Below are 27,181 nucleotides of genomic sequence, written 5' to 3' on the forward strand. Positions count from 1 at the left end.
CGGCTCCTAGGGGGAAAGCAGACAGACGGACATCAAGGCCGAGACTTTGGCCATGGCCGGTGTGGCTCAGTGGATAGAGCGTCGGCCTGCGGACTGAAGGGTCCCGGGTTCGATTCCGGTCAAGGGCACGGACCTGGGTTGCGGGCACATCCCCAGTGGGGGGCGTGCAGGAGGCAGCTGATCGATGTTTCTCTCTCATCGATGTTTCTGACTCTCTATCCCTCTCCCTTCCTCTCTGTAAAAAATCAATAAAATATATTTTTTTTAAAAAAAGATCTAGACTTTGGAACGTGTGGACGGAAGGGGCCACAGGCTGACCTGACCGGCTCAGGGGCGGCCTGGGTGGCCGCCTTGCAAACCCAGAGCCCTAACCCGGGACCCTTCAGTCCGCAGGCCGACGCTCTATCCACTGAGCCACACCGGCCGGGGTTCAACTTAGATCTTTCATGAGCCTGTTGTCTCTTTTGCATCTAAGATGACGCAACCTGTGAAATGAATGTCTGGGTCGCTTGGAACTTCCTTTTTCCTGAACGACACCCCCCCCCAGCCCCCCAGGACACAGACCACCAATCCCCCTTCATTGCTACCGAGTTAACTGTCCTGCACCCAGTGGAGTCCAAGAAGCAGGTGCCCATCATTTTACTTTTTATCCAATCCCAGAGGTTTCCCGCCGCCGCCCAGAAATCAGGATTTTAAAAAGATTCCCAGGTGATTCTAAGGTGCGGCCAAGGTTGAGAACCACTGCCCTAAAACAAGGTGGGTCCTAGCTGGTGTGGCTCAGTGGATAGAGCGTCAGCCTGCGGACAGAAGGGTCCCGGGTTCGATTCCCGGTCAAGGGCACATGCCCGGGTTGCGGGCTGGATCCCCCTGGTGCGGGGTGTGCGGGAGGCAGGCGATCCATGATTCTCTCTCATCATGGATGATCCTCTCTCTCTCTCTCTCTCTCCCTCCCTCCCTCCCTCTCTGAAATAAATAAAATAAAATAAAATAAAATAAAACGGTGAAAAATCGCCATTCTCTGGAACATTATCTCAATCCGTTGAGCTTCTGCCATTGTCAACCACGTGGCTCAAATAAACTCACAAAAATGCTTTACAGGTTTGAATGTTTTTTTTTGTGTTTTTTTTTTTTTTACGTTAACAAACGGAAAGCCGCCCTCTCCAACCAGCTCCACCTGCCTGCAAATTGCATTTCCGCTTAATTCGGGCTTTGCCACGGGGTGGCGTCTATCGGCGGTTCCTTTGGTCCCGGTTACTTGCGTAAAAAAAACGCACCACGCGGGAAAGCTTGGAACGAGCGCGCGGTGCCAAATTCCGGTTTCTGTTTGAATCCAGGCCCCTCCTTCAAAGCGCTTTGCAATTGGGACACAACAGTGACCGCTCCCTAAAGGGCGGGCCAGGAGGTGGGGCGCTGGCATCCACGGCCCCCACCCCCGCGCCGCCCTTTTCCGGGGCGGAGTGGCCAAACATCGCGGGCAGTTCCGCCTGCGCCATGATAAAGGCGGGCCCGCGAATGCGGGGAGCAGAGAGATATTTACATATTAAAAGGATGCGAGAGAGAGAGAGAGAGAGATGAAAAGCACCCCCAGACAGGACCAGGTGCGGGGGAGGGGGGCATATGGCACAGTTGTTTCCAATACACAGTTGCCGCGCTAATGCGCCAAGAGCGCGCAGGCGGCGGTGCGTAAAGGCACTTGGAGCGCACGGGGCGGATCCCGGGCGCCCCCCGCGCGCTGTAACTCGGGGAGGAACACGGCGCCAGGATGTCCCTGATCCGCATTCCCGGGGGGGGCTCTGGGCTGTAAGCTCCAGCTCATCCGGGGGTCCCCATTTCCCGGTTCCGCCAGGGTTGCGGAATGAGTCGTTCGGACGTTCCGAGGGGACGTGCCCCGGGGGGACCCGGACCGAGGCGTGGCCAGAGAGCTCGTCGCTGGGCCCAGGAGAGGGGTACGTGGCTAGGGGCGCACTGGCTGCGTCCTGGCGAATGTTGAGGGTTCGGGAAAGGGAGACAGGAGGCGGGATGGGGTGTCTCTGAGTGTTGCGGGTTGGGGCGCGCGGGGGCGGGTCGTGGCGAGAGCGTGTTGGAGGGAGGTGAGGCCCAACTTCCGAGGAGCGAGGAGGGCGGGGGGTCACCAGGGTTTGTTGGGGTGACAGCCGCGCTCGGGGGGAAAGGGGATCCGACGGGGTTTGCGCCTCAAGTGCCTTAGAGAGTGGGGGTGCGCCGGTGACTGGCCGCGCGGGGGAGGGGCGAACGGAGGCGCGTCTTGGAGACCTGGGGGCGGACCCAGCGGGCCTTTCTCGGACTTTCCCCGCCTTTACTCCTCCCTTCCGCCTCTCCCTCCTCCTTCCCCTTATCCCGTGGGGCGGGGTACGGCCGCTACCCAAGGCGTTTGGCCGCGCGCCCCTAACCAGGCCTCGAGCTGCGTTTTGGGGGAATTCTAGCCATACCCACAGCGGCTCTTTCTCGGGGATCCCCGCTCGCCCTGGGGACTGCGCCCTCCCCACTCTTCTCCTTCGCGTCCACCTCCACCCCGTGCCCCCCAGCCCAGGCCCCGGTGCGGGCTGCGCCCCTGGGGTCCCGCGCACCTGGCGGCGGGCGAGGCGGGTCCCCTGGGCGCCATCGGACGGAGCGCGCGCAAGCCGGACGCGCTGGAGGGACTTTGCCCGGAGCGAACCGGGCCGGAGTCCGGCCCACGGAACTGTGACTTCGGCACCGTGCGGGCTCCTCCCTCACTAATCTGCTTAACCTCCTTGGCCTTCTGGGAATTAATCTTTTCTTTCTTTTTTGGGAGTTAATCTTGGAAACGGGTTTTTCTGCACCCAGGGCGGCTGGGATCAAAGAGGAGCTGGTTTTATATATTTACGGGAAGCCCGGGCGCAGGAATCCGAGCCAGGGAGGAATTGGGGGCCCTTCCGCACCCCAATGGGGTCCCATCCGGGAGGCTGAGGGGAGGGTTTGGCCAGCCAGTCTGGCCCTGATTGGATTAACGGGCCCCGCCCTCGATTGCGGGGTCCCATAGGGGGCAGGATCTGGGGTGGCAGGGTGCTGCGGGTGGAGGGCGCCCCGGGGGCAGGCCTGGGGCGGGGGTGTGTGTGTGTGAAGGGGCCGCAGGAGGTTGGCCGGCTGCAGCGCGCATCCTAGCCACCTGTGGTTCTGGTTGGTCGGTCGCTTGGTCGCTTGGCTTATATAGAGGGTGTCCCAAAATGCACGCAAGAAGTAATTTTGATAGAAAACACAGGTTTATCATTAAAAATTGTAAATTTTTTATTGATTCGTAAAGGACACAGTCTAGGGTTTATGTATGGAATAGCACATTGGGTCCATGGCCTCCCCGGCTTTGTTGGCACAGACGCAAAGCCGCGGTCTCCATTGGTCTTCCTGGTCCCTGCTCCTGGGCCGTCATTGGTCCTTGGTGACGGTGATCGAATCGAAGGGATTGACATCCAAGGGCAACAGATACTAGAATCTGATTCAATCAACCGAGTCAAATCGGGCTTTTATTTATTTTTTGTTGTTGTTGTTAATGCTCATGCAGAATTCAAATCTTGCGTGAATTTTGGGACACCCTTTATATGTAGATATATTGATTAGAGAGAGGGAGAGAGAGATCGAAACATCCATGATGAGTGAGACTCATGGGTCAGCAGCCTCCTCTCCGGCTTGATCCCCCGTGTGGGGCGTCCAGGAGGCAGCCGATCCATGATGTTTCTCTCTCTCTATCCCACTCCCTTCCTCTCTCTCTCAAAATCAATAAAATTTGACTTTTGCAGCAATTAAATAGCGTAAGGAGCCTGGCTGGTGTGGCTCAGTGGTTGAGCATCGACCTAGGACCCAGGAGGTCAGGGTTCGATTCCCGGTCAAGGGCACAGGCCCGGGTTGCGGGCTCCATCCCCAGTGGGGGGCGTGCGGGAGGCGGCCGATCCGTGATTCTCTCTCATCATGGATGTTTCTCTTCCTTCCTCTCTGAAATCAATACAAATATATTAAAATAAAGAGAAAGAAAATGACGAATCTATGTTCTTTAATGTTGGGCCCATCCAGCCCGTGTCAGAGCCACTGTGCCCCGTGGTGTCTATAAATTCATGTGTTACTTCCGGTCTTGAACTCTTTATGGCGACAAAGAAACAGGCTTTGGGGGGCGGGGGCGACTTGGGGTCCTGGGGTCCTTTGTGGAGAAAGCCCTGTAGCAGGAGGAACTTGGCTTGTCACTCGCCTGTTGCGTCACTGGCCTGTTGCGTCATTCACCTGTTGCGTCAGTGGCCTGATGGCGTCATTCACCTGTTGCGGCTCTGGCCTGTTGCGTCATTCACCTGGTGCATTACCTGTTGCGTCACTCGCCTATTGCGTCACTGGCCTGTTGAATTATTCGCCTGTTGCATTATCTGTTGCGTCACTCGCCTATTGTGCCACCCGCCTGTTGCGTCACTGGCCTGTTGCATTACCGGCCTGTTGCGTCATTCGCCTGTTGCATTGCCTGTTGCGTCATTCATCTGTTGCGTCACTAGCCTGTTGCATCATTCAACTTTTGCATTATCTATTGCATCAATCGCCGATTGTGCCACTAGCCTATTGCGTCATTGGCCTGTTGGCGTCATCCGCCTGTTGCGTCACTCCCCTGCTGCGTGGCCTGGGCAGCCCTCACGGGCACCTTTTACTAAACGAAGATGGTCCAGGACTGTCCCATCGCCTCCCCTTCTTGTCAGCATCGCCCCGGCTCTGCAGCGCCCCCCACCCCCACCCCCACACCCACCCCCACCCAAGGGCGCCCAGACGTCCCAGCGGCCTCTGATTCCACCCCCAATGGATGGAGACATCCCGGCCCCCCAGGCAACCCGGGCGCCCCCTGGCGGCCGCGCGCGGTCACTGTCCGCCCCCTTCGCGGCTGCACCCGCACCCGGGGAGCCCCCCGCAGCAGGGCTGCAGCCACGGCCGCCAGGTGTTGCGGGGCCCGTCCAGCTGCAGGGGGACCCCGGGGCCCAGGGTCCGGCGGTGGCGCTCCACGGCCCGCGCCACGCGCGCCAGCACCCGGTGGAACGAGGGCTCCGTGTCCGGGGTCAGGGCGCGCGCCTCCGAGGGGTCCCGGGCGAGGTCGTAGAGCAACGGGGGGTCGTGGCGGGTCACCCCGGACCCCGAGCAGGGGCAGACCCCGCGCCCGTAGCAGGCGGCCGCGCCCTCGGGGTGGAACACGGGCGTCCGGTAATGCACCTTCCATATGGCGCCTCCTGGAGGGAGAGGCAGGAATTACAGCCCGCCCGGCCGGTGTGGCTCAATGGGTAGAGCCTGGGCCTGCAGACTTGAAGGGTCCCGGGTTCGATTCCCGGTCAAGGGCACGTGCCCGGGTTGCAGGCTCCATCCCCAACCGGCCAGGGGCGTGTGGAAGGCAGCCGATCCATGATTCTCTCTCATCATGGATGTTTCTATCTCTCTCCCTCTCCCTTCCTCTCTGACATCAATAAAAATATATTTTATTTAAAAATAACAAACAAATAAATAAATAAATAAGCAAGCAAGCCCTGGCCGGTGTGGCTCAGTGGGTAGAGCCTGGGCCTGCAGACGGAAGGGTCCCGGGTTCGATTCCCGGTCAAGGGCGTAGGCCTGGGTTGCGGGCTCCATCCCCAACCAGTAGGGGGCGTGCAGGAGGCGGCCGGCCCATGATTCCCTCTCATCATGGATGTTTCTCTCTCTCTCTCCCTCTCCCTTCTTCTCTGAAATCAATTTTAAAAAGAAGAAACATATATAAATAAAAAAGAAATAGAAATAAATATTCGCAGGTGAAGATTAGCCCCCAAAATAAATAAGCAATGCAGGTGAACACAATAGACTTGCAAGGTGGTTAGGGTCAGACTCGCACACGGGAGTGTGTGCCTGTCTGTGCAACTGTGTGAGTGTGTGCAGAATACCCCTTAAGTCCCAAGCCGGTGTGGCTCAGTGGATAGAGCGTCGACCTGCAGACCAAAGGGTCCTGGGTTCGAATCCGGTCAAGGGCACGGACCTCGGTTGCAGGCTCCTCCCCGGCCCAGGCCCTGGTCGGGGCGCGTGCAGGAGACGACCCATCGATGGGTCTCTCTCACATCGATGTTTCTCTGTCTTTCTCTCTCTCTAAAAATCAACGGAAAAATATCCTTGAGTGATTATTAAAAAAAAAAAAATCAATAAAAATACTAGTATATTCAAGCCCTGGCCTGTGTGGCTCAGTGGATAGAGCATCGGCCTGCGGACTGACGGGTCCTGGGTTCGATTCCTGGTCAAGGGCACATGCCCGGGTTGCGGGCTCTGACCCCAGTAGGAGGTGTGCAGGAGGCAGCCAGTCCATGATTCTCTCTCATCATGGATGTTTCTCTCTCTCCCTCTCCCTTCCTCGCTGAAATCAACAAAATCTATATAAATTTTTTTAAAAAAGAAATGCAAACCAATAAAAATATCCTCAAATAAATATTAGCAAGAAAAAGCAAAGAAAAGCAATGCATTTGCAAGGTTAGGGTCAGGCGCGCACACAGGCGTGCACGTGGGAGCGTGTGCCTGTGTGTGCACGCGTGTGAGTGTGCACACAACGTCATGCCTCACCCATAGGTATAACACCCCGTCTCCCAGAACAAAGCGATGATTGGCAGCTGGGAGGACGACACGACCTCCAAGCACCTCATAGCGGAGCCACCGTGAAAATGAGCCTCCGGCAGAAGCGGAGGGGAGAGGGTCAGGGTGCCTCCTGGGCCACTCACTTTCTCGCTGGTGCCACCGGGCCGCGTGCAGAAACTTCTCGCAATAATGCATCAGGAACTCGTGGTCCGAGTGCTGGGCGGTCCCCAGCAGCAAGGGGAGCAGGTCCCGGCCGTCTATCACCCTGCAGAGGGCACCCCGGAGACACAGGGTGGGGTAGTGCTCACGTGCGTGCACGTGCGCGGAAAGTTAGCGCAAAACTTGGCGAGCTGAGGGGTGCAGCCAGGCACCGGCTCGGCTACGAAGAGCATCTTTGATTAAATGCTCATGAGGCAGCTGATGGTTCGGCTCATATTATTGTGTATCGAGTGCAAAAATAAGCTGCCCAGTCCAGCCTGGGTAGCTCAGTGGTTGAGCATCATTCACCTAGGAACCAGGAAGTCACCGGTTTGATTCCTGCTCAGGGCACAGGCCCGGGTTACGGGCTCCGTCCCCAGCAGGGGCCGTGCAGGAGGCAGCCGGTTCATGATTCTCTCTCATTGTTGATGTTTCTGTCTCTCCCTCTCTCTGAAATATATTAAAAAAATATATATTTTTATAAAATCTATACTAATAACAGGGTCAATTTGCTACTTAGACCGGATGTCTTTCGGACAAAGCCGTGGTGGTGGGGCTGAGGCAGAGGCGCTTAGGTGCGATGAGGCCAGCAGGGGAGGGCAGTTAGGGGCAACCAGGCCAGCAGGGGTGGCAATTAGGGGCAACCAGGCTGGCAGGGGGGGGCAGTTAGGGGCGATCAGGCCGGCAGGGGAGAGCAGTTAGGGGCGATCAGGCCGGCAGGGGAGAGCATTCAGGGGGCGATGAGGCCAGCAGGGGAGAGCAGTTGGGGGCGATCAGGCCGGCAGGGGAGGGCAGTTAGGGGGTGATCAGGCCGGCAGGCAGGTGAGCAATTAGTAGCCAGCAGTCCTGGATTGCGAGAGGGCTGTCAGGGATCGGGCCTAAACCGGCAGTCAGGCATCCCCAAGGGGTCCCAGATTGGAGAGGGTTCAGTCCGGGCTGAGGGACCCCCCCCCCCCCACTGCTGTGCATGAATTTCATGCACTGGGCCTCTAGTATTTTTTATAAAATAAATAAAATAAAATAAAATAAAGCAGATACTTGTTCCCAGGAGAACATGACAGGAACCCTGAGTCCGTTCCCAGACCCCGACTTCACGGACACTCTACATGTGCCACGTGACAGGGGCAGGGACATGGCACATGTATGTTGTCTGTGTGCAACATTGAATGGTCATTTCGGGAAAGGCTGCCCGGTACCTGTCTAGGGGCGTCTCGCCGCCCCCCAGCCGGACCACGGTGGGGAACACGTCCATCAGGCTGGTGGGCTCGTGGACCTCCCGGCTGGCAGGCAGCACCCCGGGCCACCGGAAGATCCCGGGGACCCGGATCCCGCCTTCCCATCCGCCCATCCCTTTGCCACCTGCAAGGAAATGACATCGTGAGCAATCGCCAGGGGACTGTCCAGCTTATTTTTATTTTATTTTTCTAAAATACGTTTTTATTAATATTTTTTCCCTTTTTTTAGAGAGAGAGAGAGGAAGGGAGAGGGATAGAGAGATGAAAACATTGATGAGCCCTGACTGGTGTGGCTCAGTGGATAGAGCGTCGGCCTGTGGACCGAAGGGTCCTGGGTTCGATTCCGCTCAAAGGCATGTACCTTGATTGCGGGCACATCCCCAGTGGGGGGCGTGCAGGAGGCAGCTGATCGATGTTTCTGCCTCATCGATATTTCTTACTCTCTATTTCCCTCCCTTCCTCTCTGTCAAAAATCAATAACATATATTTAAAAAAAAATCAGCAAGAAACATTGCTGAGCCGCCTTTGGCAAGATCGTGCCCGCCACCTGGACACGTGCTCTGACCCATGTAACACAAGAGCCGAGAAATTGTCAACTGTATTGGACAGAAATAGGAAAGAAACAAATATGTAACTACATCCATTTTGGTCTATTTTTTAAAAATAGATTTTATTGATTTCAGAGGAGAAGGGAGAGGAAGGGAGAGAGAGAGAAACATCCATGAGGAGAGAGAATCATGGACCGGCTGCCTCCTGCACGCCCCCGACTGGGGATGGAGCCCGAAACCCGGGCACGTGCCCTTGACCGGGAATCGAACCCATGACCTCCTGGTTCCTGGGTCGACGCTAACCAGTGAGCCACACTGCCCGGGGAGTTTTGTGGAATCTAATGAACCAGATAAACAGATGATCAAAAATAGACCCAGAGACAAGGAGCATGGAACAGACCGAGGAACCTCAGAGGGAAGGCAGGGGAGGGTGGGAGGGTTGGAAGAGATCAACCAATGAACCTGTATGTGTATATGCATCACCCGTGGACACAGACAAGAGAGGGATGAGGGTTTGGGGTGGGGGGTGGGGGGTGGGGAGTGGGGGCAGGCTGGGAGAGGTGAATGGGGGATAAACGAGGACCTATGTAACAATTCTATGCGAATAAAATGGTAATATGCTAATTAGACCGGATAAAATGGACATCTTCCGGACGTCCTTCCGGACAAAGCCATGGTGGCAGGTGCCAAGGGAGAGGTGATTAGGGGCGATTAGGCCAGCAGGGGAGCAGTTAGGGGTGATCAGGCCGGCAGGGGAGCAGTTAGGGGCGATCAGGCCGGCAGGGGAGGGCAGTTGGGGGTGATCAGGCCAGCAGGGTGCAGTTATGGGTGATCAGGCCAGCAGGGAGCAGTTAGGGGCGATCAGGCCGGCAGAGGAGAGCAGTTAGGGGTGATCAGGCCGGCAGGGGAGGGCGGTTAGGGGCAATCAGGCCGGCAGGGGAGCAGTTAGGGTTGATCAGGCCAGCAGGGGAGCAGTTAGGGGTGATCAGGCCGGCAGGGGAGCAGTTAGGGTTGATCAGGCCAGCAGGGGAGCAGTTAGGGGTGATCAGGCCAGCAGGGGAGGGCAGTTAGGGGCGATCAGGGCGGCAGGGGAGGGCAGTTAGGGGCGATCAGGCATGTAGGCAGGTGAGTGGTTAGGAGCCAGTAGTCTTGGATTGTGAGAGGGACGTCCAACCAGCAGTTGGACATCCCCTTGGGGGTCCTGGATTGGAGAGGTTGCAGGCTGGGCTGAGTGAACCCCCCCACCCTTGCACGAATTTCGTCCACCGGGCCTCTAGTTCGATAAGAAAGATTAAAACAAGAAAAAAAAAAACAAAAGAAAAAAAAACAAATCAAATTTGATCATGAGAAATTGTCATTTCTACCCTCGATAGACAAGCAAACTCCTTGCCCGGCCTGTGTGGTTCATTGGTGAGCATTGACCTGTGAACCAGGAGGTCCCGGGTTCGATTCCCGGTCCAGGACACATGCCCGGGTTGCCGGCTCGATCCCCAGGAGGGGGCGTGCAAGAGGCAGCCAATCCGTGATTCTCTCTCATCACGGATGTTTCTCTCTCTCTCTCTCCCTCTCCCTTCCTCTCTGAAATCAGTAAAAAAATATTAAAGGAAATAATAGAAGAAAAATCCTTGTTTAGCAGGATTTTCTGTCTTAAGGAGATGGCTCCGTTCCAGGGAAGGGCTGGAATGAGGAGGGAAGACCCCCCCCCAAGAATTCGGGGTACCCCTCACACTTACCCTTATAGATCCCGTTCCAGCCCCCATACTGGTGGGGTCCCAGTTGAGCCTCCAAAGACCCCCCATGATCCGACGTAAAATACACGAGGGTCCCGTTGGTGAGGCCTTCCCTGTCCAGGACATCCAGGATCCGCCCTGCAGAGAACGGGTGCATTTGAACCAATCGGCACAGACGACTGTCTGCCGGCCGGTGTGGCTCAGTGGTTGAGCATCGACCTATGAACCAGGAGGTCAGGGTTCGATTCCCAGTCAAGGGCACAGGCCCGGGTTGCAGGCTCCATCCCCAAGCAGTAGGGGGCGAGCAGGAGGCAGCCGATCCATGATTCGCTCTCATCATGGATGTGTGTCTCTCTCCCTCTTTTTTTCCTCTCTGAAATCAGTCAAAGTGTATTTTAAAAAAATGAAAAAAACGAACAAAACACATGAATGTTGGTCTTTTATTCCCGACAATCTGGGGGCATGGGTTAAAAGGGCTTAGTTGCTGGGTAGGAGGTCGGTATTATATATACGGCCCTCTATCCCTTAATAAAGCTATTCTTGCCCTGGACCGCCTGGCTCCGTGGTTGAGTGTTGACCTAGGAACCAGGAGGTCAGGGTTCGAATCCCGGTAGAGGGCACAGGCCTGGGTTGTGGGCTCGATCCCCAGTAGGGGGCGTGCAGTTCGCAGCCGGTCCATGATTCTCTCTTATAATGGATGTTTCTCTCTCTCCCTCTCCCTTCCTCTCTCTGTAATCAATACAGTATATATCTATATCTATCTATATCTATATCTATATCTATATCTATATCTATATCTATATCTATATCTATATCTATCTATATCATCTATATCTATATCTATATATCTATATCTATATATCTATATATCTATATCTATATCTATATATATCTATATCATCTATATCTATATCTATATCTATATCTATATCTATATCTATATCTATCTATCTATATCTATCTCTACTCTATATCTATATCTATATCTATATCTATATCTATATCTATATATCTAATCTATATCTATCTATATCTATATCTATATCTATATCATCTATATCTATATCTATATCTATATCTATCGATATCTATATCATCTATATCTATATCTATATCTATATCTATATCTATATCTATATCTATCTATATCATCTATATCTATCTATATCTATATCTATATCTATATCTATCGATATCTATATCATCTATATCTATCTATATCTATATCTATCGATATTTATATCATCTATATCTATCTATATCTATATATCTATATCTATATCTGTCTATGTCTATGTCTATATCTATATCTATATCTATTATATCTATATTATCTATATCTATATCTATCTATATCTATGTCTATGTCTATATCTATATCTATATCTATATCTATATCTATATCTATATCGATATCTATATCATCTATATCTATCTATATCTATATCTATATCTATGTCTATGTCTATGTCTATATCTATATCTATATCTATATCTATCTATATCTATATTATCTATATCTATATCTATGTCTATGTCTATATCTATATCTATATCTATATCTATATCTATATCATCTATAATCTAATAAAAACAAGACAAAACAGTTAAAGCTTCACGTTGAGACAAAAGAAAATTACACACATAAAAATGAAGGGTCTGGGAAGGTCTAAGATGGAGACTGATGATGGTGTTGAGGTGGGTCATCTGTTGATGAAGAATTGTGAATTGTGTTAAATGGTGGCTCTAACTTCCTTTAAGTTATACAAAGATATCGCACCAATCTCCCCCGATTCCTTGCTGTACAGTTCACCATACCCAGGACATGGAAACAACCTAAATGTCCCCCAGTGGGTGAAGGCATTAAAAAGCGGTGGTATGTCCATACAGTGGAATAGTATACAGCCAGGAAAAAGGAAAAAAGGATCCAGCCCAATGCAACAGCATGGGTGGACTTCAAGGGCATGATGGTGACATAAAGGAAACCAATACCGTATGATGTCATGTATACGTGGAATCCAATAAGATAAAATTACAATTAATCTGGCACTGACTCACTCACCCACCATCCAGTCCATCTCCTCGACGTTGTCTCCGTAGAGCCCGTGGCGGCTTCTCCCACGGAAACTCTCCGTGGTGATGAGAGGGGTGTGGACGTGCAGAAAGGACACGAAGAGAAGGAAAGGTCCTTGCTTGTTCCTGGAAATAAATTCAATGGGGGCACAGCCTTTTGGTTTGGTTTTTATTTTGGCGCCTGGCTGGTGTGGCTCAGTGGTTGAGCGTCGACATTGGAACCAGGAAGTCATAATTTAATTTTTCGGTCAAGGGCACAGGCCCGGGTTGCGGGCTCCATCCCCAGGGGGGGCGTGCAGGAGGCAGCCGATCCATGATTCTCTCTCATCGTGGATGTTTCTCTCTCTCCCTCTCCCCCCATCTCTCTCTAAAAAATAATAATAAAATAATCAGCCATAGAGGGGGGGTGGGTAGAGGCTGGCGGGGCGGGAAATGGGAGACATCTGTAATACTATCTATTTCCTATATTTAAGCCTAAGTGTCCATCTTTTCGACCGTCCGACCGGTAGCTATGACACACACTGACCACCAGGGGGCAGACGCTCTGACTGGTAGCTATGACGCACACTGACCACCAGGGGGCAGATGCTCTGGTAGCTATGACGCACACTGACCACCAGGGGGCAGACGCTCTGACTGGTAGCTATGACGTGCACTGGCCACCAGGGGGCAGACGCTCTGACCGGTAGCTATGACCCTCACTGACCACCAGGGGGCAGTCGTGCTGACCGGTAGCTATGACGCGCACTGACCACCAGGGGGCAGACGCTCTGACCGGTAGCTATGACACACACTGACCACCAGGGGGCAGACGCTCCGACCGGTAGCTATGACATGCACTGACCACCAGGGGGCAGACGCTCCGACCGGTAGCTATGACACGCACTGACCACCAGGGGGCAGACGCTCCGACCGGTAGCTATGACGTGCACTGACCACCAGGGGGCAGACGCTCTGACCTGTAGCTATGACGTGCACTGACCACCAGGGGGCAGACGCTCCGACCAGTAGCTATGACGTGCACTGACCACCAGGGGGCAGACACTCCCGACTGGTAGCTATTACATACACTGACCACCAGGGGGCAGACGCTCTGACCGGTAGCTATGACGTGCACTGACCACCAGGGGGCAGACGCTCTGACCGGTAGCTATGACACACACTGACCACCAGGGGGCAGACGCTCCGACCGGTAGCTATGACCCTCACTGACCACCAGGGGGCAGACGCTCCGGGGGCAGATGCTCCGACCGGTAGCTATGACACACACTGACCACCAGGGGGCCGACACTCTGACTGGTAGCTATGACATGCACTGACCACCAGGGGGCAGACGCTCTGACTGGTAGCTATGACATGCACTGACCACCGGGGGCAGACGCTCTGACTGGTAGCTATGACGTGCACTGACCACCATGGGGCAGACACTCCCGACTGGTAGCTATTACATACACTGACCACCAGGGGGCAGACGCTCTGACCAGTAGCTATGACGTGCACTGACCACCAGGGGGCAGACGCTCTGACCGGTAGCTATGACGTGCACTGACCACCAGGGGGCAGACACTCCCGACTGGTAGCTATTACATACACTGACCACCAGGGGGCAGACGCTCTGACCGGTAGCTATGACGTGCACTGACCACCAGGGGGCAGATGCTCTGACTGGTAGCTATGATGCGCACTGACCACTAGGGGGCACACACTCCAACCGGTAGCTATGACGTGCACTGACCACCAGGGGGCAGACACTCCCGACTGGTAGCTATTACATACACTGACCACCAGGGGGCAGACGCTCCGGGGGCAGACGCTCCGACCGTTAGCTATGACACACACTGACCACCAGGGGGCAGACACTCCATGCAGGAGCTTTGGTGACTTGGCAGCTGCAGTTCTCGGGCGACGCACCCAGAACCAGAGAGGAGGGAGGATGATTCCGGGGTGTGTCACCCAAGAACCGCCCTCTCGCCATCCGGGACACCTCGGGGGATGTCTGAGAGCTGGTTTCACCCCGAACCCAATAAGTCAGGCCGTGGGACCCTCATTGGTGCACAAATCTTCATTCAACAATAAAAAACAAAAAACTAGCCCCCCCAAAATGGCCATTGCAATGACTAGCTCCTTCCTCAAATATTCGTCTTTGCTACTCAACCCACAAGAAGCAAATGAGAGCCTGTTCTTGAGTCTGAGGTTCTTTCCTGGGGCGACTTTTCCCCTCGGAGAGTCTGTTGAAAGAAATGAATGCTGGTTTTATGCATCCTTTGTTTCTCTCTCCCTGAATATCGTCATCCTTATTTATTTTAAAAAATATATCTTTATTGATTTCCGAGAGAGGAAGGAAGAGGGAGAGAGAGGAACGTCCGTGATGAGAGAGAATCATGGACCGGCCCCCTCCTGCACGCCCCCGACTGGGGATCGAGCCCGCAACCCGGCCTGTGCCCTTGAACGGAATTGAACCCGTGACCCTTCAGTCTGCGGATGGACACTCTATCCACTGAGCCACACCAGCCAGGGCCCCCACGGCTCATGTGAACCAAGCCTGTCTTTTTGGACCTGGCACACATCACCATGCGAACACTCAGGACAGAAAAAGAATTCTGAATATCGTCCCCTCACGAACGAGAGCCATGAGTCGGACCTGCCCCCATTTCCCCCTCCCCCTCCCCCTTGGCCCCCCTCCCCCCGGGCTCTCACTGTTGGATAAAGGACGAGGCCTCCGTGAGCATGAGCGACGCCGTCCTCGAGAAGTTCATGGGCTGCTCCGCGATGCCGTGGTTCCTCATCAGGAAGCAGTCCGCGCGGACGATGAGCGCGCCCAGGACGTGCGAAGAGATAAACAACAGGGTGGAGGCAATGACCGAGCAGACGGCGGGCGCCCAGGAGACCAGGAGGAGGCCGGTGTGTTTCCCCGCGGCGAGCGTCAGGGCCGCCAAGGCCGCGATTTGGACGCCGACGTGGAGGGGGCGCTCCAGGCGGGCGCGCTTCTCCGAGAGGTCCCAGCGGGCACAGTCGCCCATCATGGAAAAGGGCATCCCGTAGAAATGGTCGAATCCGTGGCGGAGGGGGTGGTGGCAGTGGTCGGTCGAGGATTCACAGTTGAGACCCAGGTGCCATTTTCCTAAAAAAAGCAAGAATTGTAGGTTTCTATGCCCGGCTGGTGTGGCTCAGTGGTTGAGCGTCGACCTAGGAACCAGGAGGTCCCGGGTTCGATTCCCGGTCAAGGGCACCTGCCCGGGTTGCGGGCTCCATCCCCAGTAGGGGGCGTGCAGGAGGCAGCCGATCTATGATTCTCAGTCATCATGGATGTTTCTCTCTCTTTCTCCCTCTCCCTTCCTCTCTGAAATGAATAAAAATATTAAAAAAAATAAATCATAAACAATTATTACTATAACATAGTAATGATTCGAGTCCCCCATATATTTATTTTTTATATATATTTTTATTGATTTCAGAGAGAAAGGGAGACGGAGAGAGAGAAAGAGAGACATCCATGATGAGAATCACAGATTGGCTGCCTCCTGCCTGTCCCCTACTGGGGATCAAGCCACTGGGGAGGTAGATATAGATATGTAGATAGAGGTAGAGAGATAGATATAAATACAGATATTGATCATGATAACTTGGTCTCATTTCAAGAAATTATCATCCTAGCCCAGCCAGTGTAGCTCAGTGGTTGAGCGCCGACCTATGAACCAGGAGGTCATGGTTCGATTCCCCATCAGGACACATGCCCGGGGGGTTGGGCTCAATCACCAGGAGGGGATGCTGTGGTTCTTCATCCGAACGCAGTCTGCGTGCGAAGAGATAAAGAAAAAGGTGGTTGCAATGATCGACCAGATGAGGGGCACCCAGGGATGGAGAGGAGGCGGGTGTGCCTCCCAGCGGCCAGTGTCAGGGCCTTGCAGGCCATGATTTTCACACAGAAGTTCTCTCTCTCTCTCTCTCTCTCTTCTCTCTCTCTCTCTCTCTCTCTTCCTCTCTCCCTTCTACTCTCTGAAATCAATAAAAACACGTTAAAGAAATACACAGAGAAACGATGTTCTGAAAGCTGGGAAACATACACACCGATTAGTCCCGTGGCATAGCCCCGACTTTTCAGTATCTTCGCAAACGTCGTCTCATTGGCCGGAAGGCCGCCCGGGACTGCCGTCCACTGGAGAACGCGGGAACCGTCGCTGGACACCATGCCTTTCGGGGGATCGTTTTACAAAGAAACGGCACCGTCACGCACTGGTCTTTATTCTTATTGTCGCAATTTTTTCCACTTAAAAAAAATGAGCATTTCCCAATGACAATTCACGGTCAGTATTATATACAAGTGGCCTGGTGCATGGAGTCATGCACATTGAAAGGGAATTAGTGCCGAAACTGGTGTGGCTCAGTGGATAGAGCATCGGCGTGCGGACTGAAGGGTCCCGGGTTCGATTCCGGCCAAGGGCATGTACCTTGGTTGCGGGCACATCCCCAGTAGGATATGTGCAGGAGGCAGCTGATCGATGTTTCTCTCTCATCAATGTTTCTAACTCTCTGTCCCTCTCCCTTCCTCTCTGTAAAAAAAATCAAGAAAATATATTTTTTTTAAAAAAGGGAATTAGCTAGAAGAAAGATTTGTGCGGTAATTACGTGACTGCAAAAAATTACATGTCAAAATAGCATCTATAATACTAGTGGCCCAGTGCACGAATTCGTGCATGGGTGGGGTTCCTCGGCCTGGCTGGTTATCTGGGGCGATCGGTGCCGATTGGGGCAGGTCGGCCGGGGGGAGGGACCACGGTAGGTTGGCTGGCTGTGGGGGGTTGGCTGTGGGAGTGCACTGACCACCAGGGGGCAGCTCCTGCGTTGAATGTCTGCCCCCTGGTGGTCAGTGCACGTCCTAGTAACTGGTCAAAAGGTCGACTGTCTAGCCCCCCTCTCTCTAAAAATCAATAAAAACATCACCTTGATGGAACATGCCTTGGCGGTCAGACACAAGGAAGGAAGGACTCACCCGATCGCAGGGGGTACCTGCCCGTGAGGAAGGCAGCGCGACTTGGGGTGCAGACGGAAGCCGCGGCGAGGTGCTGGGTGAGCCGCACGCCATCCTGGGCGAGGCGGTCGATGTTTGGGGTCCTGCAGGAGGGAGACAAGAATGATTTTCTTCCTTCAGCAATGAAAGCAGTGGCTTCCCCGTCAATATCTGAGGGTCATCACTGAATACATGAGGGTGACCTGGCTGGTGTGGCTCAGTGGTTGAGCATCGACCTATGAACCAGGAGGTCACGGTTTAATTCCCTGTCAAAGATACATGCCCGGGTTGTGGGCTCCATCCCCAGTAGGGGGCGTGCAGGAGGCAGCCGATCCATGATTCTCTCTCATCTTTGATGTTTCTCTCTCTCTCTCTCTCTCTCTCTCTCTCTCTCTCTCTCTCTCTCCCTCTCCTTTCCTTGCTCTCTAAAATTAATAAAAACAGGCGAATCTTATGGTTTTAAAATATATTTTCATTTTAAAATCGAGCCGTGACCTCCTGGTTCAAGGGTCGATGCTCAACCCCTGACGAACACCAGCCGGGCAAAACATGCTAATCTTAAGAAAGAAGGAAAGAATAAAAGAAGGAAAGAAAGAAAGAAGAAAGAAAGAAAGAAAATAAAGGAGAAAGACAGCCCTAACCGGTTTGGCTCAGTGGCTAGAGCGTCGGCCTGTGGACTGAAGGGTCCTGGGTTCGATTCCAGGTCAAGGGCACAGGCCTGGGTTGCGGGCACATCCCCAGTAGGGGGCGTGCAGGAGGCGGCTGATGGATGTTTCTAACTCTCGATCCCTCTCCCTTCCTCTCTGTAAAAAAAATCAATAACATATATTTTTAAAAAAAGGAGAGAGAAAGAAAGAAAATGAGAGGAGAAAATAAAAGAAAAAGAAAGAGATAGAAAGAGAGAAAAAAAAGAAAAAGAGAAAAACAAAAAAGAAATAAAGAAAGGAAAGAAAGAAAAAGAGAAAAAAAAAGAAATAAAGAAAGGAAAGAAAGAAAAAGAAAACAGAAAAGAAAGAAAAAAAAGAAAAAAGATAAAAAAAAGAAAAAAGAAGGAAAAATAAAAAAAGAAAGGCAATGAAAAAATAGGAAGAAATAAAATAGAACAGAAAGAAAGAGAGAGAGAAGTACCCCCGCATGAGACTCATTTGAGCTGGGGATGTCGTGAGCCCAGGCAGATAGGGGGATGCGGGGTGCTTAAGGATGTGTGCAGAATTCTCTTCACATCCCCACTGTCCATTTCCAGGGTTCAGTGCATCCCCCCAGGGGTCAGGAGGTCAGGGGTCCCCCCATTGGGGCAACACCCGGGGGGGCGATGATCTCCTTGCCTGATGGTGGCGTTGCCATAGCAGCCGACATCCCCAATGCCAAGGTCGTCCGCCATCAGCAGAAGAATGTTGGGACGTGAGGCGGATACATCTCTGCTGTCGGTCGGCCTCGAACCCAGGACGCTGATGGTCACGGCGAGCCAGGCCCTGGAAAGCAAGCTGACAAAGGCATGCTTAGCGTTTTTCTTTTCTTTTCTTTTCTTTTCTTTTCTTTTCTTTTCTTTTCTTTTCTTTTCTTTTCTTTTCTTTTCTTCCCTTCCCTTCCCTTCCCTTTCCTTTCCTTTTCTTTCGTCTCTCTCCCTCTCTCTCTCTTTCCTCATTGATTTCAGAGAATGAGGGAGAGGGAGGGAGAGAGAAACACTGATGATGAGAGAGAATCATTCAGGATTGTGGGAGGGCTCCAGGGCGTGCCCGGCCCGTCTTGCTGAGTTCCAATCAGCCAGACCCCAGCAGCAAGCTCACCTACTGGTCTGAGGGTCTGCCCCCTGGTGGTCAGTGCACGTCATAGCGACTGGTCGACCGGCCGACTGTCGGCCCCCTGGTGGTCGGTGCACGTCATAGCGACTGGCCGACCTGTCGACTGTCAGCCCCCTGGTGGTCAGTGCACGTCATAGCGACTGGTCGACCGGTTGACTGTCTGCCCCCTGGTGGTCAGTCACGTCATAGCGACTGGCCGACCCGTCGACTGTCTGCCTCCTGGTGGTCAGTGCACGTCATAGCGACTGGTCGACCGGTCGACTGTCTGCCCCCTGGTGGTCAGTGCACGTCACAGCGACTGGTCGACCTGTCGACTGTCTGCCCCCTGGTGGTCAGTGCACGTCATAGCAATTGGTTGAGCAGCCTTAGCATATTAGCATATTATGCTCTGATTGGTTGAACGGCCGACCGGTCGACTGGATAATTAGCATATTAGGCTTTTTTTATATAGGATTGATTTCAGAGAGGAAGGGACAGAGAGATAGAAACATCCATGACGAGAGAGAATCATGCACCGGCCACCTCCTGCACACCCCCGACTGGGGATGGAGCCCGCAACCCGGGCCTGTGCCCTTGACCGGGAATCGAATTCGGGACCTCCTGGTTCCTAGGTCGACGCTCAGCCACTGAGCCACAAGCAATGCTTCAAGAGAAATGATTTTTTTTGTTCTTGGCGCATTTGGTAGCGGGGACGTGGAGACGTGCGTAGGCCGACATGGGAGACTCTTGGCTGCGCCGTGTCCCTTCCTACCTGGAATGTTCCGGATGTAACATGTTCTCTTTCTTGCTTCTCGTCTCCTGTGAGGAGGAAAGATATTATTCATGACACAGGCAGCCGGTGGCTGTTTCTCTCTCCTCATGGACGTTTCTCTCTCTCTCTCTCTTCTTCCCTGAAGTCAATAAAAATATATATGTATCTATGACGGAAAACACTTTACACTTAAAATCCTTTTCATCTTGAAATAATGAAGGTTTATGGCATGTACTATTATTATAGGTCAGATCATTTTTTCTTGAATCATTGGTGTTTAATGCATGTAACATCATCCTATTTAAGCTCATTTTTCTTGAGATATTAAGGTTTATTGCATGTAACATTATTATATTTGAAATCATTTTTCTTGAAATAAAAAAAAAATAAATTCAAACCAAAAAGAAAAAAGGAAAAAACAAAACAATGCCCTAGCCAGTGTGGCTCAGTGGATAGAGCGTTGGACTGTGGACTGAAGGGTTCCGGGTTCGATTCCCGGTCAAGGGCACAGGCCCGGGTTGCGGGCTTGGTCCCCAGTCGGGGGCGTGCAGGAGGCGGTCGATCCGTGATTCTCTCTCGTCATGGATGTTTCTCTCCCTCTCCCTTCCTCTCTGAAAGCAATAAAAATATATTTAAAAATATCCTATAGAATAAATTTAGGCTTTTATTATATAGGATTGATTTCAGAGAGAGGAAGGGAGAGGGAGGGAGAGAGAGAGAGAAACATCCATGATGAGAGCGAATCACGGATCGGCTGCCTCCTGCGCGCCCCCGACTGGGGACCGAGCCCGCAACCCGGGCCTGTGCCCTTGACCGGGAATCGAACCCGGGACCTAATTTGCAAACTGCCTCCTAGGCTGGGAGTTGGACCGGGAGATGGACCGGGAGGTGGGGGGAGCCGGCTGCCTGGCTGGACCCCCGCAGGCATGAATTCATGCACCCAGCCTCTAGCCTCTAGTATATATATATATATATATATATATATATATATATATATATATATTTAAATGTTGACAACCTTAAGAAAAAAGAGGAAAACAAGCAAAAATTTTAAAGTAAGGATTTCTTTTCGTTTTAATTATATATATATATATATATATATATATATATATATATATATATATATTTTAAAATATTGATTTCTTTTTTTATATATTTTATTGATTTTTTACAGAGAGGAAGGGAGAGGGATAGAGAGTTAGAAACATCGACGAGAGAGAAACATCGATCAGCTGCCTCCTGCACGCCCCCTACTGGGGATGTGCCCGCAACCCAGGTAACATGCCCTTGACCGGGAATCGAACCCGGGACCCTCCCGTCCGCAGGCCGACGCTCTACCCACTGAGCCACACCAGCCAGGGCCGATTTCTTCATTTTGGGTTGGAAAAAGCGTGGGGGCAGCAGCGTCTGATACACGGGGGCGTCTTAGACGCGGAAAAATAGGGTCTATTTCAAAGAAGAAAAGAGAAGAAAAAATCAGCAGAGGGTCGGATGCCGGCCCCCGGGGTGGGAGGTGGGGGGCAGATGAGATGGCTCGGGAGCCACCGGCGGCTCTCGGGCCCCTGGCGTGCGGCTCTTCCCCGGCCTGAGGCGTCCCCTCGTTAAATCAATCACCAGGGACCTGCTGATATAGTTTAAGTTTAAAAAATCGGGCTCTCCAAAGGGAATCTCAATCGTCGTCCTGTCGATATTGGGCTGCGTTGGCTCATGGGTTCGCCGACCGCTGGCCGTTCTAGAGAGCGTAATCCGCGATCCTGTGACGTCTACGGACCCCCAAGAGGCCCAGAGAGACGCTAAAAACCCAGCCAGGCCTTTCTGGAACATTCCAAAGCCATTTGCAAAACCCCCGGCCATTGCAAACACCGGGCACAATATTAGGAACAAACACCCAGAATTTCCGGAGGAGGAGGATGAGGCCCAGAAATCAGGATTTATTTTAAAAGATTCCCAGGTGATTCGAAGGTGCCGCCAAGGTGGAGAACCACTGCTCTGAAGTCAATAAATCAATAGCCCTGGCTAGTGAGGCTTAGTGGGTAGAGCGTCGGCCATGCGGACTGAAGGGTCCCGGGTTCGAATCCCGGTCAAGGGCACAGGCCCGGTCCATGATTCTCTCTCCTCATGGATGTTTCTCTCTCTCTCTCTCCCTCTCTTTTCTAAAAACCAATAGCAACCTATTTTTTTTTTAAATAAAACATAGAAGGATATTCTGTATGCATTGCATCACTCAATCGTCTATTCATCTCCAGGCACGGAAGGTTCCGGACCAGTTTTATTTCCTTTCCAGTTCTCCCCGTGTTTCCCTACACCTTTGAAGATGAGAAAAAAGGGAAATCGTATAAAATTTCTGCACCACCCTGAGTCAAAACGACGTTCTTGCCCGGCCAGTGTGGCTCAGTGGTGAGCGTCGACCTAGGAACCAGGAGGTCCCGGGTTCGATTCCCGGTCAAGGGCAACAGGCCCGGGTCGCGGGCTCGATCCCCAACCAGTCGGGGGCGTGCGGGAGGCGGCCGATCCGTGATTCTTTCTCCTCGTGGGTGTTTTTTTTTTCTCTCTCTCCCTCTCCCTTCCTCGCTGAAGTCAATGAAAAATACATTAAAAAAATAAAATTTAAAGAAAAGCATAAAGAACAAATCAAGTCAAAGTTTAAACGAAATGAGTTTTCACGGCCGGACTCGAATAGGAACCAGACATTTTATTTTTTTTAAAATTAATTAATTTATTTTTAAATATATTTTATTGATTTTTCACAGAGAGGAAGGGAGAGGGATCGAGAGTTAGAAACATCGATGATGAGAGAGAAACATCGATCAGCTGCCTCCTGCACGCCCCCCACTGGGGATGTGCCCCCAACCAAGGTCCATGCCCTTGGCCGGAATCGAACCCGGGACCTTTCCGTCCGCAGGCCGACGCTCTATCCACTGAGCCACACTGGCTCCGGCGATTTTAAAATCAAATCCAGGATCTGGCAACCCCCTCCCATCATTGCCGGACACCCACTGGATGGTAAGAATGATTTAAGCTCAGGAAACCCACAAATTGGACAGTTTCATCACCTTTCATTTTTCATTTTTAAAAAATATTTTTGTTATTGATTTCAGAGAGGAAGGGAGAGGGAGAGAGAGAGAGAGAAACATCCACGATGAGAGAGAATCACGGACCGGCCGCCTCCTGCACGCCCCCCCGACTGGGGATGGAGCCCGCAACCCGGGCCTGTGCCCTTGGGCGGGATTCGAACCCGGGACCCTTCCGTCCGCAGGCCGATGCTCTACCCACTGAGCAACACCGGCCGGGGCTGAGTGAAACGTTTCAAAAATCATCTCCATCGCTTGGCGACGCGTGCTGTGCGTGATCCACGTCCCACCCGGTTCAGGGTTCGAGCTCTGCAGAGGGGGCCGCCCGCAGATGACGGAGACGAGACAAGAAATAATAATTTGGGAATTGGGGGGCCCAGCCCCGAGAGGGGGGGACCTCCAGGACTCCTGGACTCTGGCTCAGGCCCCCCCCCCATCCTTTTGTTGTGTTTGGGATCCCCCCCACAGCCCTTAGGCCTTAGGCGGAAGGTTCCGGAAACAGACGGATTATCTTATCAGGAAGGATTTACCGGGTCAACCCATGAGTCAACAGAGCTCCATGTCAACAGGACGCCGATGGCAATCTCTTTGGGGAGCCCAATTTTTTAAACTTAAACTATATCGGCCTGTCCGCGGAGATTCACGGAATGAGGGGGCCCCCAAGGCTGAGGAAGAGCCACACGCCAGGGGCCAGAGAGCCGCAGGTGGCTCCCGAGCCGCGGTTGGCCGGCCACGGGGGACCCTGGACTTCAACGGTGGGTGCCCGGCCCTGACCTTCGCCGGGGCTCAAGGGTCGCCAGCGGTCAGGGCCCCTGGGCTGGACGGGTGAGAAGGGTTTCGTCAGCCCCGGCCAGTGTGGCTCAGTGGGTAGAGCGTCGGCCGGCAGACGGGAGGGTCCCGGGTTCGATTCCTGGTCGAGGGCACATGCCCGGGTCGCGATGTAATAATATTGCATGCAGTGAACGTGATAATATCTCAAGAAAAACGATTTTAAATATAATAATGTTCCATGCAATAAACATTAATATTTCAAGAATCGGTTTTAAATATAGTAATGTTACTTGCAATCAACACCAATTATTCAAGGGAAACGATCTTAGATATAATGTTACATGCAATAAACAGTAATATGAATACGTCAAGAAAAAGGATTTAAATATAATAATGCTACATGCAATAAGCATTAATATTTCAAGAATCGATTTTAAATAGAGTAATGTTACTTACAATCATCACCAATTATTCAAGGGAAACGATCTTAGATATAATGTTACTTGCAGTAAACGTTATAATAGCTCAAGAAAAAGATTTTAAATATAGTCATGCTACATGCAATAAACATTAATATTAATACTTCAAGAAAATCGGTTTTAAATAGAGTAATGTTACTTGCAATCAACAGCAATTATTCAAGGAAAACGATCTTAGATATAATAATGTTACATGCAGTAAACGTTATAATATCTCAAGAAAAACGATTTTAAATAGTCATGCTACATGCAATAAACATTAATATGAATACGTCAAGAAAATCGATGTAAATATAATAATGCTACATGCAAGCAACACTAGTTATTCAAGAAAAACTATCTTAAATATAATAATAATACAGGCAAATAAACAGTATAATATCTCAGGAAAAACGATTTAAATATAATAATGTTCCATGCAATAAACATTAATATTTCAAGAAAATCGATTTTAAATAGAGTCATGCTACATGCAATAAACAATAATATGAATACGTCAAGAAAATCGATTTAAATATAAGAATGCTACATGCAATCAACACTAGTTATTCAAGAAAAACTATCTTAAATATAATAATAATACATGCAAATAAACAGTATAATATCTCAAGAAACAGTATAATATCTCAAGAAAATAAACAGTATAATATCTCAAGAAAAACGATTTAAATATAATAATGTCCCAGGCAATAAACATCGATATGTCAAGAAAAGCAGTTTTAAGTATAATAACACCAAAGATCCAAGAGAAATGAATTAAAATATAATAATAATACCCCATGCAGTCACCATGACTATTGCAAGAATAAAAGGATTTCCCGCAGAAGAATAAAGAATTATTTTTAAAAATAAAATGAATCATTCCCAGGGCGCACGCACGGCACCCAGCCATCGCGGGGTGCTGGCCGGACAGGCGTGGGGTCCCCTGCCAGCCCCACCCCGACCCCCCAAAATAGCAAGCGAGTTACCCGAACCCGTGAGCTGGCTCCCTTCTTGCAGGAGCTCGAGGTCGGGGTGCCTCCGGGCCCCACCGCGCATGTGCAGTGGGAGCTGACTCACCCTCCAGACACACAGGGAAACCCAGCCCCCGGGGGTGTGGCTCAGTGGATAGAGCGTCGGCCTGCGGACTCGAGGGTCCCGGGTTCGAGTCCCTCAAGGCCCAGGTGGTGGACTCGACCTCCCCCCAACCAGCAGGGGGCGTGCGGGAGGCGGCGATGGTCCTATCCCTCTCTCCCTTCTCTGAAATCAATGGAAATATACACTTAAATCAATAAAATCAAGAAACAGAATTCCAAGCCAGCAATTGTCTTGGCTCAGTGGATAGCTTAAAAGAATAAATAAAATAAATTAAAAAGAGAATTCCAGTAAATGAAGAATTCCAGCCCCAGCCAGTGTGGCTCAGTGGATAGAGCGTCGGCCTGCGGACTCGAGGGTCCCGGGTTCGAGTCCCTCAAGGCCCAGGATGTGGCTCGACACCCCCCCCCCCCGTAGGGGTCGTGCAGTAGGCAGCCGACCCGTGATTGATTCTCATCATAAATGTTTCTCTCTCTTTCTCTCTGCCCCTCTCCTTTCTCCCTGAAATCATTAATAATTAATAATAAAATAAATGAACTCATTGCCACCATTTCTATCTCTGAAAACAATAAACAACATATATATATATATATGTATATATATATATGACTGTGTCTCCATCTCCCTTCCTCTCTGAAATCAATAAAGATATATTTTATAATATAACGAATAAAAAGCATGTTTTATCATCCATTAAAAATAAATTTTATAGTAGGATCAGTAAAATGTATTATTATAAAATATATTTTTGTTGATTCTATTATAACATATACTTTCATGGATGATAAAATGTTTTTATTGATTATAAATATGTTATTATATTATGAAATATATTTTTGTTGATGATATTATAAAATACATATTTTTAAATGTGTTTTTTATTGATTTAAACCAAACGAGAATTCCAGCCCTAGCCGGTTCGGAGCAAGCACCGCCCTGAGGCCTTAAGGGCCCCAGTTTAAAAGAAGAAATAAAACGAATTAAATAAGGAATCCCAGCCCCAGCCAGTGTGGCTCATTGGATAGAGCCCCGGCCAGCGGACGGCAGGGTCCCGGGTTCGATTCCCATGCTCGACCCCCAGCAGGGGGCGTGCCGGAGGCAGCCGACCCGTGATGCTCTCTCGTCACAGATGTTTCTACTCGTCTCTGAAATCAATAATAAAAAAAAAAATGTATTTTATAATATAACCCATAGAAAAGATGGGATTATAATTCCAGCAGCTGGCTTGGCTCCGTGGATAGCTTGAAAGGATAAATAAAACGAGTGAAACACAGAATCCCAATTCAATAAGGAATCCCAGCCCCAGGCAGTGTGGCTCAGTGGATAGCGCGCCGGCCCGCGGACGGCAGGGTCCCGGGTTCGAGTCCCGCCGAGGGCACCTACCTGGGTGGCCAGCAGGGGTGACCCCGTCCGTGGGTTTCCTCTCTCTCTCTCTCTCTCTCTCTGTCTGGTCCTCCCCCCCCTTCCACTCTCTCTCTTAAAATCCAACAGAAGAGAGAGAGCCGCTCAGGGGTGGGCGAAGGCGCTGGGCCAGGGAGGGAGGAAACACAGGATGAAAAATAAATAGAGAAACATTCAGTCCAAGGAAAAGGAAAGCAAACAAGGGCAGGATGAGCAGCAACAAGAAGGAGGAGCCAGAAGGGGGTTCTCCAGGCCCTGAGCGTCCGTCCCGGCGAAGGCCTGTGTCCGTCCCCCAGGAAAGGCCTGGACCACAATGGGCCCCTTATGCTCCCGGAGACGGAGCCGCCCAGCCTCCCTCGGCTGCAGGGGAAGGAAAGTAAATAAAAGATAAAAATAAAACAGCCTGGCCGGGCGCCCAACAGCCCCACAGAGACGTCGGCTCGGCCAGTGTGTGTGTGTGTGTG

General features: G+C 51.4%; 1 protein-coding gene across 1 annotated transcript; it reads right to left on the bottom strand.

The window, feature by feature from the left end:
* Window positions 1-4,860: 4,860 nt before the first annotated feature.
* Window positions 4,861-19,013, bottom strand: LOC308511016 (arylsulfatase L-like; the record flags this gene model as incomplete). Its single annotated transcript, XM_081081026.1, has 9 exons — window positions 4,861-5,222; window positions 6,720-6,841; window positions 7,971-8,133; window positions 10,291-10,425; window positions 12,350-12,486; window positions 15,058-15,481; window positions 16,429-16,551; window positions 17,351-17,472; window positions 18,694-19,013. The coding sequence occupies 9 exons, from the start codon at window positions 19,011-19,013 to the stop codon at window positions 4,861-4,863; spliced, it is 1,908 nt and encodes a 635-aa protein (XP_080937152.1).
* Window positions 19,014-27,181: the final 8,168 nt, after the last annotated feature.

This window comes from Myotis nattereri, assembly GCF_964212035.1.
Source record: "Myotis nattereri genome assembly, chromosome: X".
Taxonomy (NCBI): Eukaryota; Metazoa; Chordata; class Mammalia; order Chiroptera; family Vespertilionidae; genus Myotis; species Myotis nattereri.